The sequence below is a fragment of the Drosophila eugracilis genome, unplaced genomic scaffold (genome assembly GCF_018153835.1).
Source record: "Drosophila eugracilis isolate 14026-0451.02 unplaced genomic scaffold, ASM1815383v1 contig_974, whole genome shotgun sequence".
NCBI classification, from domain to species: Eukaryota; Metazoa; Arthropoda; class Insecta; order Diptera; family Drosophilidae; genus Drosophila; species Drosophila eugracilis.
The window spans coordinates 702,550-718,904 of NW_024573893.1; the positions used below are offsets into that span (position 1 = coordinate 702,550).

General features: G+C 39.0%; 1 protein-coding gene across 5 annotated transcripts in view; it reads left to right on the forward strand.

Moving 5' to 3' along the window:
* Nucleotides 1-16,355, forward strand: part of LOC108115147 (protein doublesex) — a 46,152-nt gene that overhangs the window by 1,001 nt on the left and 28,796 nt on the right. For 2 of the 5 annotated variants that reach the window (XM_017226447.2, XM_017226451.2), the window contains exons 1-2: nt 3,541-4,077; nt 5,395-6,762. In XM_017226447.2, coding sequence (XP_017081936.2) covers nt 5,697-6,762 — 1,066 coding nt within the window. In that variant the 5' untranslated portion in view covers nt 3,541-4,077; nt 5,395-5,696. Of the gene's footprint in view, nt 1-3,540; nt 4,078-5,394; nt 6,763-16,355 lie in introns of those variants that run through there. The other 3 variants (XM_017226448.2, XM_017226450.2, XM_017226449.2) reach the window with 2 other exon arrangements.

Here is a 16,355-nt window from a genome sequence, read left to right on the forward strand (position 1 = left end):
TGCGGTACGTCGTCTCTCTGGTGCGGTAGGATAGGAGGGATAGGTGGTGAGGCGGGGTACGGGCCATTGTCTCACTTCCAAATTGAACAGGAAACGAGCAACAGGTCGTGTTTTACAGCAGCACTCGAAAGATTCCAGCATAGCGCCATGGGATTCTCAGACACCATTAGGATAGTGCCCAGGTATTTGCATTTGCAATTTCGATTGCGGAGGCGGTGATCGGTGATGGGTGCTTATAAGGCAAATTGGACCAAAGTCTGAATGGTTATGAGGGAAATGCAAATGGAAAACGGCAATTGCGGAAACTGACTTGCTTAAGACTACACAGCAAGGCCTGAGAATTGGTATTCAAATGAAAGTTCAACCCAAGCCGGTTTTTGTCACTAGCAAAGCTGACCATCGATTACGATCCACGAGGTTCTACACTAATAAAAATACAATTTTTATTTCATTCAAGTACTAGCCTGAACTTTTATTAAACTAGCTATTAAGTTTAGCTTCTAATTTAGTATTGGATGCAAACTAACAAGACTAGTTTAATAAAGTTTAAATTTATTGGTACATTGAAGCTAAGCAAGACAATTTTTCTCAACTTTAGTACCAAAACAATGAAATTATGAATGTAATGTTTATATTACCAAATCAAAAAGGAAAGTCAAAGCCATTTGAGTATTCAACCTAATGCTTGCCATTACTATTCTGTTACTTTCAAGTACCAAAATTACTTTTCTTTCACTGTCGTAAGCCTCTTTCCTCATTATTCCCATTTAAAGAAGCTTCTTTTGTCGTTTCTAATAGTTTTGAAGGCATTTCTCTGAGTGCAAAGTCATGATGATCTTGGCATAGTCAATATATTTTGTAGACTGCACCTTACTTGCAATTATCATATAAACGACTTAAGGCGCTTTTGCCATTTATAACGCAAACTTGCCCTTGGCCCATTAATAACCTGAAGTGGATTCTTATCGGGATCCTTCCGCTTTAGACAAATTAATTGGGCATATATGCACATTGAGCCTGCCGTCTCTTATGCTTACCTGTAATCAATTTTAATCCGCTTTTGAAAAGCCGTTTCCCTTGATACTTTGCATTTTCCCCCCACTAACGCAGCCGTCATAATTAGCAAATATTGAATTGCCATTCAGCTGATAGGCCCCAGGGTGTTTCTCTTTAAGTGGTTCTGCGAAGCAAGTCTTTCTCTCAGCGACTCTCCGCAAATTAGAGGCGACATGCAAGATAAGCGATCGTGTGCAATGTTTAAATACAGAGGCAAAAGTAACAACATTTTGCCGTGGCCACCGGGGAGGCGGTGGAAGAAGGTGGGCGGGTATCTGGTGCTAGCACGAAATGTGAGACCCGTTATCAGCACATCTTTCATGCTCAATTTCCCCTCTGTTTTAATACAGGGTATTAATTCTTTAGACTCAGAAATTAAGTCATTATGACTAACCGAAAATTGAGGCAGCCAAACATTTCATACCACTTAGCAAATTGGCTGAAATTATGTATCACCAGGGGCCTTTCTTTTTTGTCACATTTCTTTTCCCTCTTATCTCCCAGCCGTTCGGTTCTAATCAATCGTCAAACATTTTCAAATGTTAGTACGTACAAGGCAAGTTCAATGAGTCACCCTAAAGTCAAACTAAGTGCAAATTAGATTAAACACGAATTAAACACGCCTGCAGCTGCATGGAAAATAGATGCGTATGGGTAGTTGAAATTTGAAATTCCCTTTCTCATGAATAATTATATTTTAATTTATTAAAAAAAATATATTACAAAATATATGCAAATTAAAATTAATTATTATATCTAGAAAATCAAAAAAGTTTCTTTACAAATCCTCCATTTTCTAAACTAGTCCACAACACAACTTAAATTTAATAAAAATATATTTTTTCATCTGCATACCGACCTTTATAATAATGTTGTCCATGTAATAGCCTGCATAATAAACTAATTTATCACCTCATGCGGACACTTTAACCCTTGTTCAATTAAACACGTGGTAATATTTCATCAAAACAGCAGTTTAAGCTGTCAAATTTTAAATACGAATATTTTTACATAATATTGAAATAGCTTTCTCTTAAACTTCTCATAAATTTAAAGTAAAACTGCATTGTTAAAAATAATTAAAATTACATTAAACTTCATTGTTAAAAATTCAACCTAGTTAGATAAGAAGTGTAAAAACCAGATTTCACGGCTATATCTCTAACGAAAACCCAGTTCTAGAGGCCCACTTGGTATTGTTATCGACTATATAGAAAATAATGAGAACTTCTTTGCACAAGCCGCTGAAAGACCATAATACCCGGGCGCTATCTGCAAATATGCACATCACTCATACGCCCTTTAGAACGAAGAAATAACCAAAACAAATCCCATAAAACTGGCAGCACAAAGCGGGCGAGCAGAAATGCAAAAAGCACAAAAGCAATTAAGCAAGGCGGAAGGCGAAGCTAAGTCGGGCGCACTGCAACGCGATCGAACTGCAACTCGAACTCAAACGAGTTGCAAGCCGACTGCAACCGGCAACACCACTACACACAAGTGCAGCGAAAGCAGCAACACCAACGAAACAACAAGAACAATACCAACAGCAACAACAACGATGACGGGATTCAACCAGCCAATGTGTGTGAGGCTGCCTATGTACTAGTCCCCTCGGTCCGTATGTATTCGCGTGTGTGCGCTGCATGTGCGATTGCGACGATGTATAGGTGTGCAGCCCCCACATTTCTCCAAATGCACGCAGCGTTGTCGTTGTACAGTGGTTCCTAAACATGGGGGATTGTTTAAAAAGTAATCGATTATAGCACAGAAGAGGTTTAAAAACGTAAGGAAAGAATTTCAGAAAATTAATAATATATAAATATTAAATAATTGGTTTGACGAATTGTGATTTAATAATTGTAATTAAAATAGGAACAAATTATGTTAATAAAGTGGCATCATCTAATTTATTAAGACATCTATCAAATTGGTAGTAAAGTAAAAAAAATAATCCAGAGGGTTGCAGGTTTATCGAAGTTTTCTGCTTCTACAAAATTATAATTTACATCTGGTTTTAGCTGTCCAGTTACAGTAAACAGCCTTAAAGATAATATAGTTTTTTTGGATTAAATTATGAAAATTATATTTAGTTAATTTAACTATTTTTGAAGAATATTACACGCAAAACGTTCGTTACAACCAATTTAAACATCAACCAAGCATCGCAGGATTTACAAGGACTTTTGGTCCACTGTGGCATGGTTTGGTTGCGCTGCTCTTGCTCTCTCGATGCGATTTTCGGTTCCGTTTCGTTGGCGGTGCCCGCTTCCACGCAAACACAGCCAAACATCGAACAACCACACATACATTGGCACACATACTGACACATCCGCGGGCCGGGGCACCAATACAATGCCAATACTAGCGCACTCGCCGACCGCTGTGCTCGGCGCTTTTGAGTTCTTTGCATCCGCGTCTTGCGGCCCAATGTGAGTTGCCTTGTGCATGCCAAAGATTTCAGATCGGTCAGCAGCAGCAGTAGCAGCAGCAGCACCAGAAGCGAAAAAGCTCGGCTCGCGACTCGCGGAACGTTTTTAAGAAGTTGTTACGGATAAATACCAGATCTATTATACCGGCCCTATGAATATTGATTTTTGCACGTTACTATTCGTTGCTGAGTTAATCGGCCAACTGGACTGAATTCGCATTCTTCAGCAGCGCGCGTTTCACCGGCGGCTTTTCGCAAGGCAAACGCGATCGTGCAACACTTTTAGTGTGATTTTTTGTTTGTTGTGTGGCGACAATTAATTGATATTTTAATGCATACAGCTAAGAGTTACTGTATAATTGGAATTGTGGCAAACCAGTGTTATGTGTGAAATTCTTTAAAACCTAAATCTACCATTTATTCAACTATATCATCAAAAGTAATCCTACAAATACACCATATAAGCAAAAAGTTGACTTTATATCAAAATTAAATGAGAATATTTATAACGTATTTTTAAATATTTATCAAAGTACGAGTATTTTTAAATTAAAATATAAAATCATTCAACTTACATATACGCTAAACAGGTAAATTAACGAAGGACATCAAGTTTCAGTTTTAAAATAAAGTTACTATTTCCAAAACTGATGAACTGATGAATTCAATACATTGGAAGTTTTAAAAACTTATATTCAATTTATAAATTTTATAAATTAGAATTTCGTTTATTAAATAAATTTCACACTCTGTGATAGAAAGGCGATAATAGAATTTATTATATTTTACTTTAATACAATCTGATATATATAATTTGAAGAATTTTAATGTCAAATTTAAAATTAAAAAACGGTCTTATTTTGAAGGAAGTGACAAAATCAATTAGAGGTGGAATATGTAGCAATTAATGAATCAACTTTAATTAGAAAATGATTATCTGTCATTAAAGATTGTTTCTTATTTCTTATTTGAAAAGGTGTTGACTTATTAAAGTTTATTAATCTTAATAAACTTCAAAACAGATTAATATGTCAAAGTATTCCTTTTCAAAGCTGTTTAATAGAACATTTATGTAAATTCCAAAATATTTCTATAAAATATTAATATGAACATTTATATTAATATGTAAAATTCCAGAAGATTTTACGGAAACTTTTTATGCCCTAGCTTTGCTATGTAATTCTTAGCAATTCAAATAATTTTTAAATATATTTTAACGACTCTTAATTAAACGTATTACGTAAACGTTTCTACGAATTTTTCAAACGGTTACTAAGCAAAAAATACCTGATAAGATTTATAGCTTTCCAATTTATAGAGTCAAAAGTCAAACCATAATTCCACACTCTCCATAAAGATATTTGCGCATCCATCAGATCTGCTTGAGACAGAATTATATGACACATTGACGAATTTATTACTTCTATCAATACAATGTATCTACATGTTCGACCCCGCCTTCAAGCTGTTTCTAATATCCAATAAGAATCTAAACTGTGTGTTTATATGTGAAAAAGGCGTGGCCGATCGAATCAAAGTAAATTATAATACTTTATTGCTTTATAACATGCCATATTCCACGGCCAATCGAAATAAAGTTTCACTGTCATTTATTATTTAAATTTTATTTATTAGTGACCTTTACTCCAAACTATTGAAACACTTGCTAGCGTTAAAAATACAAATGTAAATTGTTTGTTGGCCAAGCATGCAAAAAATAAGGCAAAACAAAATATCTCAATCGTTAATAAATATTTGGGATTGTTTCTCAGTATGGCTGTAGATGTTTAAAAATAGTCTGGATCTTGAGTGGGAATTTGTTTACTTATTAGCAATAATCATTTTATACTTCTTCCCCAAAATTTATAATTCACTTAACACTAAACATGAATATCTTCTCTTTGCAGGTGCTTACTGAATACTGAAAAGTGAAACATAAAGTTTTATATTTCCTAATAATCTCTAGACAAAGATAAACTCAATATTAATCAAATCAAGATTTAGTCGCAGCTTGAATATTTAAAACTTCAAATAAACAAGAATTCAACTAAAATAAACATTTAAATGTTAATCTATTAAAAAGAGCCAAGTGATTAATCTAGAAACACCACTTAATCGAACCTAGAAAATGCTACTAAAACTAGCTTAAAGCACTTAAAAGTAAACTTGGACTCTCGAACATTTATCTAGGATATCAGAAATCGCAGACATGGTTTCGGAGGAGAACTGGAATAGTGACACGATGTCCGACTCGGACATGATCGACTCAAAGAACGACGTGTGTGGTGGAGCCTCAAGCTCTAGTGGCAGTTCCATTTCACCCAGGACTCCGCCTAACTGCGCCCGCTGCCGCAATCATGGCCTGAAGATCACCCTGAAGGGACACAAACGCTATTGCAAGTTCCGATACTGCACATGTGAGAAGTGCCGTCTGACAGCGGACCGACAAAGGGTGATGGCCTTGCAAACGGCCTTGAGGCGAGCCCAAGCACAGGATGAGCAGCGGGCACTGCATATGCACGAGGTGCCGCCCTCTGGTTCGGCTGCCACAACTCTGCTGGGCCACCATCATCATGCAGCTGCTCCTGCCCATGTCCACGCCCATCATGTGCATGCTCATCATGCCCACGGACACCATTCGCATCACGGTCACGTCCTGCACCATCAACAGGCAGCAGCGGCAGCAGCAGCCGCAGCAGCAGCTCCGTCGGCTCCACCCTCCCATCTTGGTGGCTCCACTGCAGCTTCCGCAAGTCTTCATGGCCATGCCCACGCTCACCACGTTCACATGGCAGCCGCTGCAGCCGCCTCGGTGGCTCAACACCAGCACCAGAGTCACCCACACTCGCACCACCACCACCAGCACCACCATCAACATCCGCATCAACAGCCACCCCCACAGCAGACCACGCTGCGATCTCCGCCGCACAGCGAGAATGGCGGAAGTGTTGGTCCGGCCAGTAGCAGCTCGGGCGGTGGAGCAGCCAGTTCCAGCAATGCGACAGCGGCAACCTCGAGCAGCGGATCTAGCAATGGTGGCGGAGGTGGTGGAGGCGGAGGCGCCAGCTCGGGAAATGGAGCCGGAGGGGGCAGGTCTTCTGGCACCTCGGTGATCACAAGCGCCGACCATCACATGACCACGGTGCCAACGCCCGCCCAGTCCTTGGAGGGATCCTGCGACTCGTCCTCGCCCTCGCCATCGTCCACTTCCGGCGCCGCCATTTTGCCGATCTCAGTTTCCGTCAATCGCAAGAATGGCGCCAATGTGCCCTTGGGTGAGTGAACTTTTATTACACCTTTACGTTTATGAATATTTAAGAAATTTACATTTCTGGAAATGGGTTCGTTTTTATAAGGAAAACGAATATGACAAACTAACTACCGACCATATATAGTTGAAACATAAGAAATGTTACTACATTGTACGCTTATGTAATCAACAATTCAAGGATAATGAAAATATAGAATACTCAACGATTATTTGAAATTATAACGTAACATTACTTCTTATCATCTTTGATCTGCGTAACGTAAAAATCTTTATGAGTGAACTAATAGTTATATTTACCTTAAGACCTTATTTAACCTTATGAATATTTGATTGGTTTTAAAGAGTTCTCAATTAAAAAGCTAAACAAGAACAAGTAAGAAATAAATGAGCATTTATTTAGTTTATACCCTTCACATTAAATTAATTCAATTTTGTGTAAGATCAATGATGTTCTGATTGTGAGTGATCTTGGTTCGGTCGATTAGATTTAATTAGGGTCATGTGCTATGTTGGATGGTCATAAAGGGTGTATGATGAATCGTGTAAGCTCCCTAATCTGTGATCTTTGCAAGTATCTAGCCATATTTATGGCTCATTTAGTAAAGTGCAGAGGAAAAATTGAAAATGAAAATCACAAAGAAAATTGCACAGCATTTTCATCCTGGCCCTCTACACACATACACACACTCTCAGGCACAGGGAGAGGAGTCTGGCAAGGAGTGGCCGTGCATCTCGCGCCTCTAAATGATTGCCACCTAATTATAGGCCGCAAATGCCGCCGCTGGGAGCAACGAGGACAGATCCATGAAACCATGCGGCGTCTCGGCACGTACCATAGGCATCTGGGGCAGAGACGCCTTCGACAGAAGGCCTAATCAAGTTGTTGTTGTTGTACTCGGAGCCCAGACTAGTAAATAACAAATGAACCCAGAAGGAATGGTATTGGGAAACCGAATCGAATTCTAGATACCCATTGCAAAAATGCGTTGATAATTATACATAAAGTACTTTGTACTTAGAAATCAAAATTAATTTATTTTAAGGAAAATAAACCCCTTTTAAACCCTGAAGAATAAGAACTTAAATAGAGTTTCTTAAATACTCTTATAAAATAATAAGCATTGAAATCATTTAAGTTATGGACTATAAACTTGTAAAGTCTAAAAGAACATACATATTCCTAGCTAGGGTTAGGGTAAATTATGCATTAAATGATGGCCCTTCGAGTATGTCTCCGCAGATAAACATAATTAACATGTTTAATTTGAAATATAAATAAAAACCCTTTATTCTCCTAACTATGAACAATGTTATAGTCCGCTAAATGCAAAGTTGCGAGGCCAAGGCCCTGCACGAGCCAACGAAATGCCTGGAAAGACAGGCATAGTGGCGTCGGTGACGGCCCATGAAATAATCAATTAACGTGGGTACACAGAGCTGTCAGCAGTTGACACCTGAAGGCACCAGTGCCGCCTATTCTTTATTAAGTGATTTGATCGTGCGATCTTAAAGCAGTTAGGATTAATTTATGTGTGCAAAAAATACCCATTTGCTATGTTATTAATGGAGAGTTATTAATGATAAACCTTTTTTTCTTGGGTTTTTCAGGAATGGTTTTAAAACAAGACATTTTAATTCACTGAACCTTGATTATAGACTTCTGAAAAATAGTTTAGTTTACGTGCTTCGGTTTATCTTGCATTCACTTAGGATCTTATAAGATAGCTACACCCTCAATGCAAGAAACCATTTTCATTTCACTTTAGCACATAGTCCCTGCTTTTAATCTTGTGCACACACGTAAATGAAGAAAAACGAGCCTTTATGAATAATTCCCTTTGTTAGGTAAGCTATTATATACTTTTTTCGACGATTCCTTTCGGACGAATTGTTCCCAAGAACTAAGAATGGCCGCATCTAAGGGCCACTTGATATTAAAGCTCATTAGCAGCTTGATTCCGTCCGAGAGGGTGTTTTGAATCCGTCGAATCAGGTGCAATGAGGACCAACCAACGGTCGGCTGACCACGTTCTCCTAATTGCCTCTCGGCATACAACGTGGCATACGAATGCAGCATAATCTGTGGACAATTACATGCAGACCTGTCAAGCCAATCCAACATGACCATCCATCAAAGTGCTAAGCAGGCATGAAACCTTTTCACAGTTGCAGTTTTCCAGTCGTCGATGACTTCTTTATGTATAGTATTACCAGAGCGTAATGGCATCCAGACATGGATCGGACATTACAGCGATCGTTTAGCATAAGTGCAGACAATACGACCGATGTCTGTCAACTGCAGGCAGTTCGTCAATCAATTGAACACCGCTTAAGCGCTTCTAGCTCCTCTAGCTCTTCCTGCTCCTCCAGCTCCTCGAACTCTTTCCGCACACCCGTGATTCCGTGCTCCTCGAGTGTCTCTCCAGTAGCCAGGTTGTGGCCCCGATGTCTACAAACGTGTAAACTTATTCGTAATCTCGATCGCCGGCACGGAGTTAACTAACCCGTCTTCAAACAGGAACCGAGATCGGGTTTTCTTCGCTTTGGCTAGCAACTTTGTTGCAAATTTTCCACCAAGTCTCGCCGAAAACAGGTCGGTTGGCTCATTAGTTTGGCCTGCTGCCCACACTGGCGCTGCCCGACTCCGGAATTAGTCATGCCGGCTGAGAGTCACCTCTGGTAGATGCGAGGTTATACACTTGGCACTTTTCCCTCTGGATCTCCCGTCTTCGTTCATCCAGCACTTTTTCCAGCACTAGCCGTATCATTTTGTCATTAATTCTGATGGGTATCATAACCTATCGATAATAGCTGAGTGCCCATATAGTAGAACAATCTATTGCTCTAGTGCCTGTTAGGCATTCTTCTCGAGAGGCTTTTCTACATTTTCTACATTCGAGATAATTGCAGAAACCTTGGGTTAGGGTCACTTTAATTCGATTAGTGATTTTTAAACATCTAGATCAACTAGTATGTGATTTGGTTAGCTTTTAGTTGGGAATATAGTTTCCTCTTATAAGTGGATATAGATTCCTTGAATGGCAAATGTAATCAGTGTAGAACCTGAATTATATTTTCCTTTTTACGTAGGTTTATCCAAATAAAAATAAACAATTTAGAGTAATAATTTTTCACTTTAATAAATTGTAATTCAACGTGTTCCTCATAACATTTTTAAAACGACGTACTTAGATTTCCTTTATGTATGAAAATTTAAATATTTTGACATGAAATGAAATTAAATGTAGACTAACTAACTAACCTAAATGCTTAACTACATAACACCAGATTTACATAACGACATAAAAACAGTCAGGGCATTAAAACGAAAACAACTTTTTGAGTTTTTAATAAAAATATATATAAAAATGGTAGGACATAAAACTGGAAAAGCTTCATGTTGGATAAGAATCAGGCTGTGGTAGCGTGCCCACAAAGTCAAGGTGACCATGACCGGCAATCGATAAACTTCGACTTCAGTTAATTAATTTAATGGGCTGTGCTAATTTCGGTCTCTTAAGACAGGCAGCGCTCTTGGCCAGGCCCAAAACAGTCCCTGGCCCAGACCATCTTTCAGTTGTCTGTCTAGAACATTTAGTGCCGCCAATTCGGTTGAAAAACAAAAACTTTGCTGCGCTCGTAAAATAAAGTTGTAAAATGTATTTTTGGTACATACATAAATATATATATATATATATATATGTATACCATACATTTTGGCCGATTTTGTTTTCGATTTCGTTTCAAATGGCTCCCAAACTGGAGAGCGTAGTTTGCATTTTTATTATTGCTCATACTCGTATTTGAGAAATGTGCTCGGGAGCACAGTGCTTGGCAGCTTTGACAGGTCATTTGGCCGGATAATTTACGAGATTTCCAGTTAATATGCTGGCATTACTTTTAATACTCTTTGCCGGACTTTGTTCGCTTTGAGCCTGGCAGCCCGGTCCGGGCCGGTTCGGTCTATGGCAAGTCGGGATTATACTTCGCCCGGAATGGAGCTTAATTATATGGCCAGAATCTATCCTGGAACAGACCACAAAAATAATTTTGTTCAGCACGAACAATAAAAATATGGTTTTCTTTTTTTCGCAATTAAAGTTGTTTTTACGAGCAGAAAATTAGTGTAGTCGAAGTTCGCCGACTGGCCTCTGGACCCTTTAGAAATAGCCCTAAACACGCGGCAGCTGCAGTTGATAAAGCTATAGGGCTAATAAGCTCAAGTATTCCTTGTTGGCCGTGTTTACAACCTGCTAAAGTCATTTGCATCGCAATACAGGCATAATCAGCTCTCATCCGCAAGGCACCAATTAGAGGGCTCTCAACGAACCCAGCCCCCTTTTTTCTCAGCCCAAGTTCTAAGCCCTTTTTGGTATTCAATTGGCGATAATTTTTCAAAATGCGGGCCATTAAATTTCGCACTTGCTTTTTTACACAACCAAGCCGTGAAAGCAGACCCCCAAAAAAACAAAAAACGAAAATTAGCATGTGTGAAGATTCAACGGCTTTTTAAGTGACTGAAATTATGGGGTGTACGAGTGTTACAAAAAGTTAACAGATCCTCTGCACGCAAAGAAATATTAAGACTTCATTTTTCTTCTACCCTTAAAACTTAAAATATTTAACATAGCATATTTAAAAAATTTTACATCTTACCAAAAAAAAAATACAATTCAGTTTTTCCTGTTTTTCAGTTTTAACTCATTTCTGAAGTTATTAAACTTGTTTCACTGTGTAGACCTCAGAGATCGGAAGCTTGACCAAATGAGGCAACGCGAGAAGCAGAGTCACTAATTAAATAAGCTGAGTTATTCACTAAAATCAGACATTAGCTGCGAGTAAGGCATTTTCGAAGCCATTAAAAGTAAATACGTGCATAGTGTTGACAAGATCAGGAAAAGTGCGAAGGATGGTTTGATCACGCCTTGGTCTTTTTATACTTATTATCAAAATAGTTAGGCTGAGTACTTTAAATAATTGTTCCTCCCGGCTAGGTTCTTTGCCACCCAATTTATTAAATTTATAAAATATTTATGAAGCCCGGCTGTGAGTACGTTTACTTATAAAAACTTGTTGCTGCAAATGGTGTAATTGCATGCGAAGCACTGCTTAAGACAACATTGTTGGACCCCCCCAAACATTCGGCCACTGGCACTTGGTTTTTTCTGTTGCCACTTAGTTATCGGACGCCGTCTCGGGTTGCCTTCGACTTTAGCTCTGTTTACATTTGCACAGACACGCAATTTATGATCCGGCTTGAGGCTTGGGGCAGGCATTGTTCACTGCATCGACATCGGCATCGGCATCGCTGGTTGGCAACCTGCAACTCCCCTGTGGCAGATTTATTAAAGTACGAGTGCGAGTGCGAGTACGAATGCGAGTACTTTCGCACTGAACTGGAATTTTGGAACGGGGCAGAGAAAAGCACTCGCAGATTTATGGCAGGCATCTGCCCAAAGGTGCTAAGAACTTACTTTATAAACTGAGTGTGTGATTGGTAATGCCGCGGGCGAAAATGATTTATGGCCCTCTGCGGATATGTGTTAGCAGTTATCAACTGCTAAATCAGTGGAGGTTTGCGCCTACAAATGGTATAAGCATCTCCAGGATTGATGGCCCAATCTGCGATTTAGAAACCGAGTGTTTCTATTATAATAATTAATGGGTAGTTAGTGAAACTAAAAAAGATACTGCAAATGGTTACAGATTAAGACATAAAAAGTCATTTGTTTTAGATATCTATTTGGTTTTCTGTTTAGATAAGGTTTTATGAGTATTAGAGTTATGATAAAGTTAATTGGTATTTAAAAGCAATTAAGACGAATTAATAAACATTTTTTGAGCTTAACAGCGATAACAAACCTTCAAAAATATCAATCTTGATTCATCAATCTTGCCCTAGTTGTCATACAAGTTTTACATGTGCTGAAAGGGTAAAACGATCTTAGCCAAGTTCAACGCTCTTCATGTTTTCCGATGTTTCCTTTTTCCCTTTTCCCTCCCCGTTTTAATACATTTATGCTTTTCCATTCGGTTTCATATCCCAACAATTAAACTTGCAGCAACAAAACTGTCAGCAATAATGTCCAGAACGTATGGGCCAACCGCCCATCCAGATTCTGCCAGTTCCCCTTAGCCAGTTGGTTATGCGATCTTCGGAGCAAACAGTTACTTGCATAAATAGTTACATTGATCAGCTGATTATAGGCCGCGTTGGAAACTGGTTTCCCAGTGATCGGAAACCAAGTCTCATGGCAAAAGGTACATCTTAAATTTTAAACGAAATGTCAACAGCAGCAGAATCTGCGCCTGTAAATGAAAAAGGGATTCAATCTTTGCACTGGAAAATATCTGCATATATTTTTAATATGTTTAACATATTTTCTAAAGAGTATTTGGCAAAGGAATACTACTTTAACATTCCTTTTAATTCTTCAAAATTTCTCAAATTTCTATCTATAAAACGTAAACATTTCCGTACAGTGTACCTATTCCATTGACTGCAGTTTGTGATTCGTTCAACCTATTTGCACATTGGCAATTGCCTGTAAAGAGCAGGAAATATCATCAAAATATGCAAATTATTAAATTAGATTTTGTATTTATATTGCATTTTATTCGTTGGATTTGTAAAACATTTCTGAAATACCGACACGGAAAGTCAGCGTACAGAATTTCATAAATTCCAAATGCACTTTAGCAGATAATCTTATCCCGGTTCCCGGCCAATAAAAACTAAAATGTACCAACTGCAACTGATTGGGGGGCTGGGCCTCCTCTTCATTAGTATGCATTGTTCTCAGTCACTTTGCACATAAGGGAACGAGTTTAGCATGCCACTTAGTCATTTCTGGTTGCCACCTCCCCAGCCGTTTACGCCGATGCACTTGCTCCGCCAGCTAGCTGGCTTCCCGGCTAATTGTACCAAATGATAGTAAGGTAAGGCAGAGCCTCGAATTCATAAATTACCAAATCAAATCAAAGGGCGGGGCAATTGCAATGTGATTTAATCACGGTAGGCGCTCACCTTTGTTTGGCCATGTTCGATATTATCTTGGGACTTCTCGAGATGCATCTGCATCTGGAGTGCGCCGCTCAAGGCTGGTCTAACCGGTATGGTTTTGGTATGAATATATAGAGTATCGCTGGCTGACCAAACATAAAGACTGATTGATGCACGGCGCGAATCCTGGACTGGCTGAAGGCGTCCGGCTAAACGGCTTTATTTCGTCTTGAATACGGTCTTTACTGTCCAGAATTCAATGATTGATAGGCCATGGCCAGGAGCCCCGACAGCGTTGTGTACGCTGTCGATGGCCATTAAAGTAAATATGTGAATTTGCATATTCGGCCACAGCCAACAGCTAACAGCCAACAGCCAGCAGGCAACCCACGGTTCTCGGTCGACCAACGCCCTCAACACGCGACCAGTCTGTCATTCGCAGGCCTCCACCGCGTTTGTCTATCGCCGACGACATCGACAACGGTCCAACAATTTGGACTCCAGTGCACCCCATTCACTTCATTAAAAACTTGTTGCCATTTCAATTTAAAGCCAAAACACCGGCTGGTCAGTTGAAAAAAAAAAAAACAAAAACAAAAACAACAGCAATCAAGTAGAACTCCCCACTGCTGGCTGCCACAAATTGTTGCATTGAGACTGAATTCGCACACACGTTGATTTACATTAATGGACAGTGACCACACGGAGATACCTGCTCTTCTAGTCGGATTAGCTGTGGCCTCCAAGTCTGCTCTGCTTTGCCGTGCTCTTGCCTGCTCTGGTCTGGTCTGTTGCAAGTGTGAATACTTGACGGAGTAGTCGTAAATAGCTGCTAAATTGCGGCGTGCAAACTCGAGCATTTAAGCACACTCCCCGAGCTTTGGCTGGTTGGGAATAAATTATTTTTGCTGGATAAGCAATTCAAATGGATGTGGCGCTTCCTGTCATATCGCCAATATGCTTTAGATAGCATACGATGTCTAACTTCACTAGGCAACAAGATTACTAGATCATAAACTTCCATTGCAGCTTAATAAACTATTTTCTTTATTAAGTGACTAACGGATTTTTAACAAGAATTTATTAATTACGACATAAATAAGTTTAAAAATAAGTATTATTAGTGACAAAGCTTGGAATCGTTATTCATTTGTAGAAATTTTATTTCAGAATGGGAACTTGTTTTTAAATTCCCCAAGAAGTAAATAGATCTTAACACTTTAAATTAAAAAAACAAAATGAGCAACAAACCTTCTTCTTTTTGTTACTTCCAAAATCCTTATGACCAAACCCTGCTTAAGTCTAAGAAGTTCTTAACTATTTAGACCCATTTGGGAAACGGTTTTTGTTGCCTTCATTAAATTGGAAACGATGGCAAAGCTCTGGGCTCGCCCACACGCATTTATTCCCGAACATATATATAGAAGCTATTAACTAGCACCAAAATGCTCGCAAAGAGGCCCATAAAAGTGGCCGTGCCCGTACTGAGTTTCCTCCTCTTGCCAGGCCTGCTCGAGATTTTTAGCACATTTTTAATTTATTTTCAACATTTTTACAATTCTAAAACATTTTTTTCTGCATCTCCTTCCTGGGCATCAAAGTTGTAAATGTCGCGCTGTGTCGTAAATGTGTATGAGTGTGTCTTGGTCTTGAGTCTTGGGAGTATGTGGTTAGTTTGTGAGGAGTATATGAGGAGTATATGGGGTGGAACGATACGGGGAATATATAGGGGGGAACCTGCGCAGGAACTTAACGTTGGAAACGTGCGCGCCTCAAAGGCAAATTACGTTGCGCAGACGCATTTAATGAGCTGCGCGCCGCTGAGTTGCAGCGGCCTGAGCTGAGTTTCTTTTACGATGTTTTGCTCAATTTCTACAATATTTTTGTTAGGTTCTTTACGACTTACGACTAAGCCATGCACTGGTAAAAAATAACAAAGAAATCATAGGAAAGAGAATATAATTGGACATGGCTGTTAGATCTTTAGAGAGACAATTAGAAAAAATTCTTTAATTCGTTTATAAATTTTAATTCTATTCTGATTTGTTCGATTATTTATATTGTATAAATAATATTAGTTGAGTTCTACATATTTTTCAACATAAGTCAGTTTTGAAAACAATAATAAAACGTACAAAATAACTTTTTTACTCTTTGTGCTTGAATGAAATTTGATTTCCCACTGTGTATACACATATATATACACACATTGTCTACCGATTAAAGATTTACTTAGCCGAAACTTTAATTTCAACTTTAATCCAATGCAGACCACATATATCTCCCAGCATCGTAGATCATTTGCCTTTGCCAATTGGTTACCCTTTCGCAGACTTCTGCGGCTCCACATTATTGGTTTGAGATTTCAAACATAAAATTATAATTTACAACTTTGTTTTTTGTTCGTTGGCTGAAGAGAAAAAGCATAAAACTACGTGGAGTCTTTTTAAGTTGATTTTAACAGCGCGTAATTTCATGAAATGCGCAGCAAACAGATGGGAATGGAGATGGAGATCCATGAAGATGAAGATGGAAGATGGAGATGGAGAGACGGAGATGCTGATGGAAGCACAATATCGCCCTGGACCGGTGGG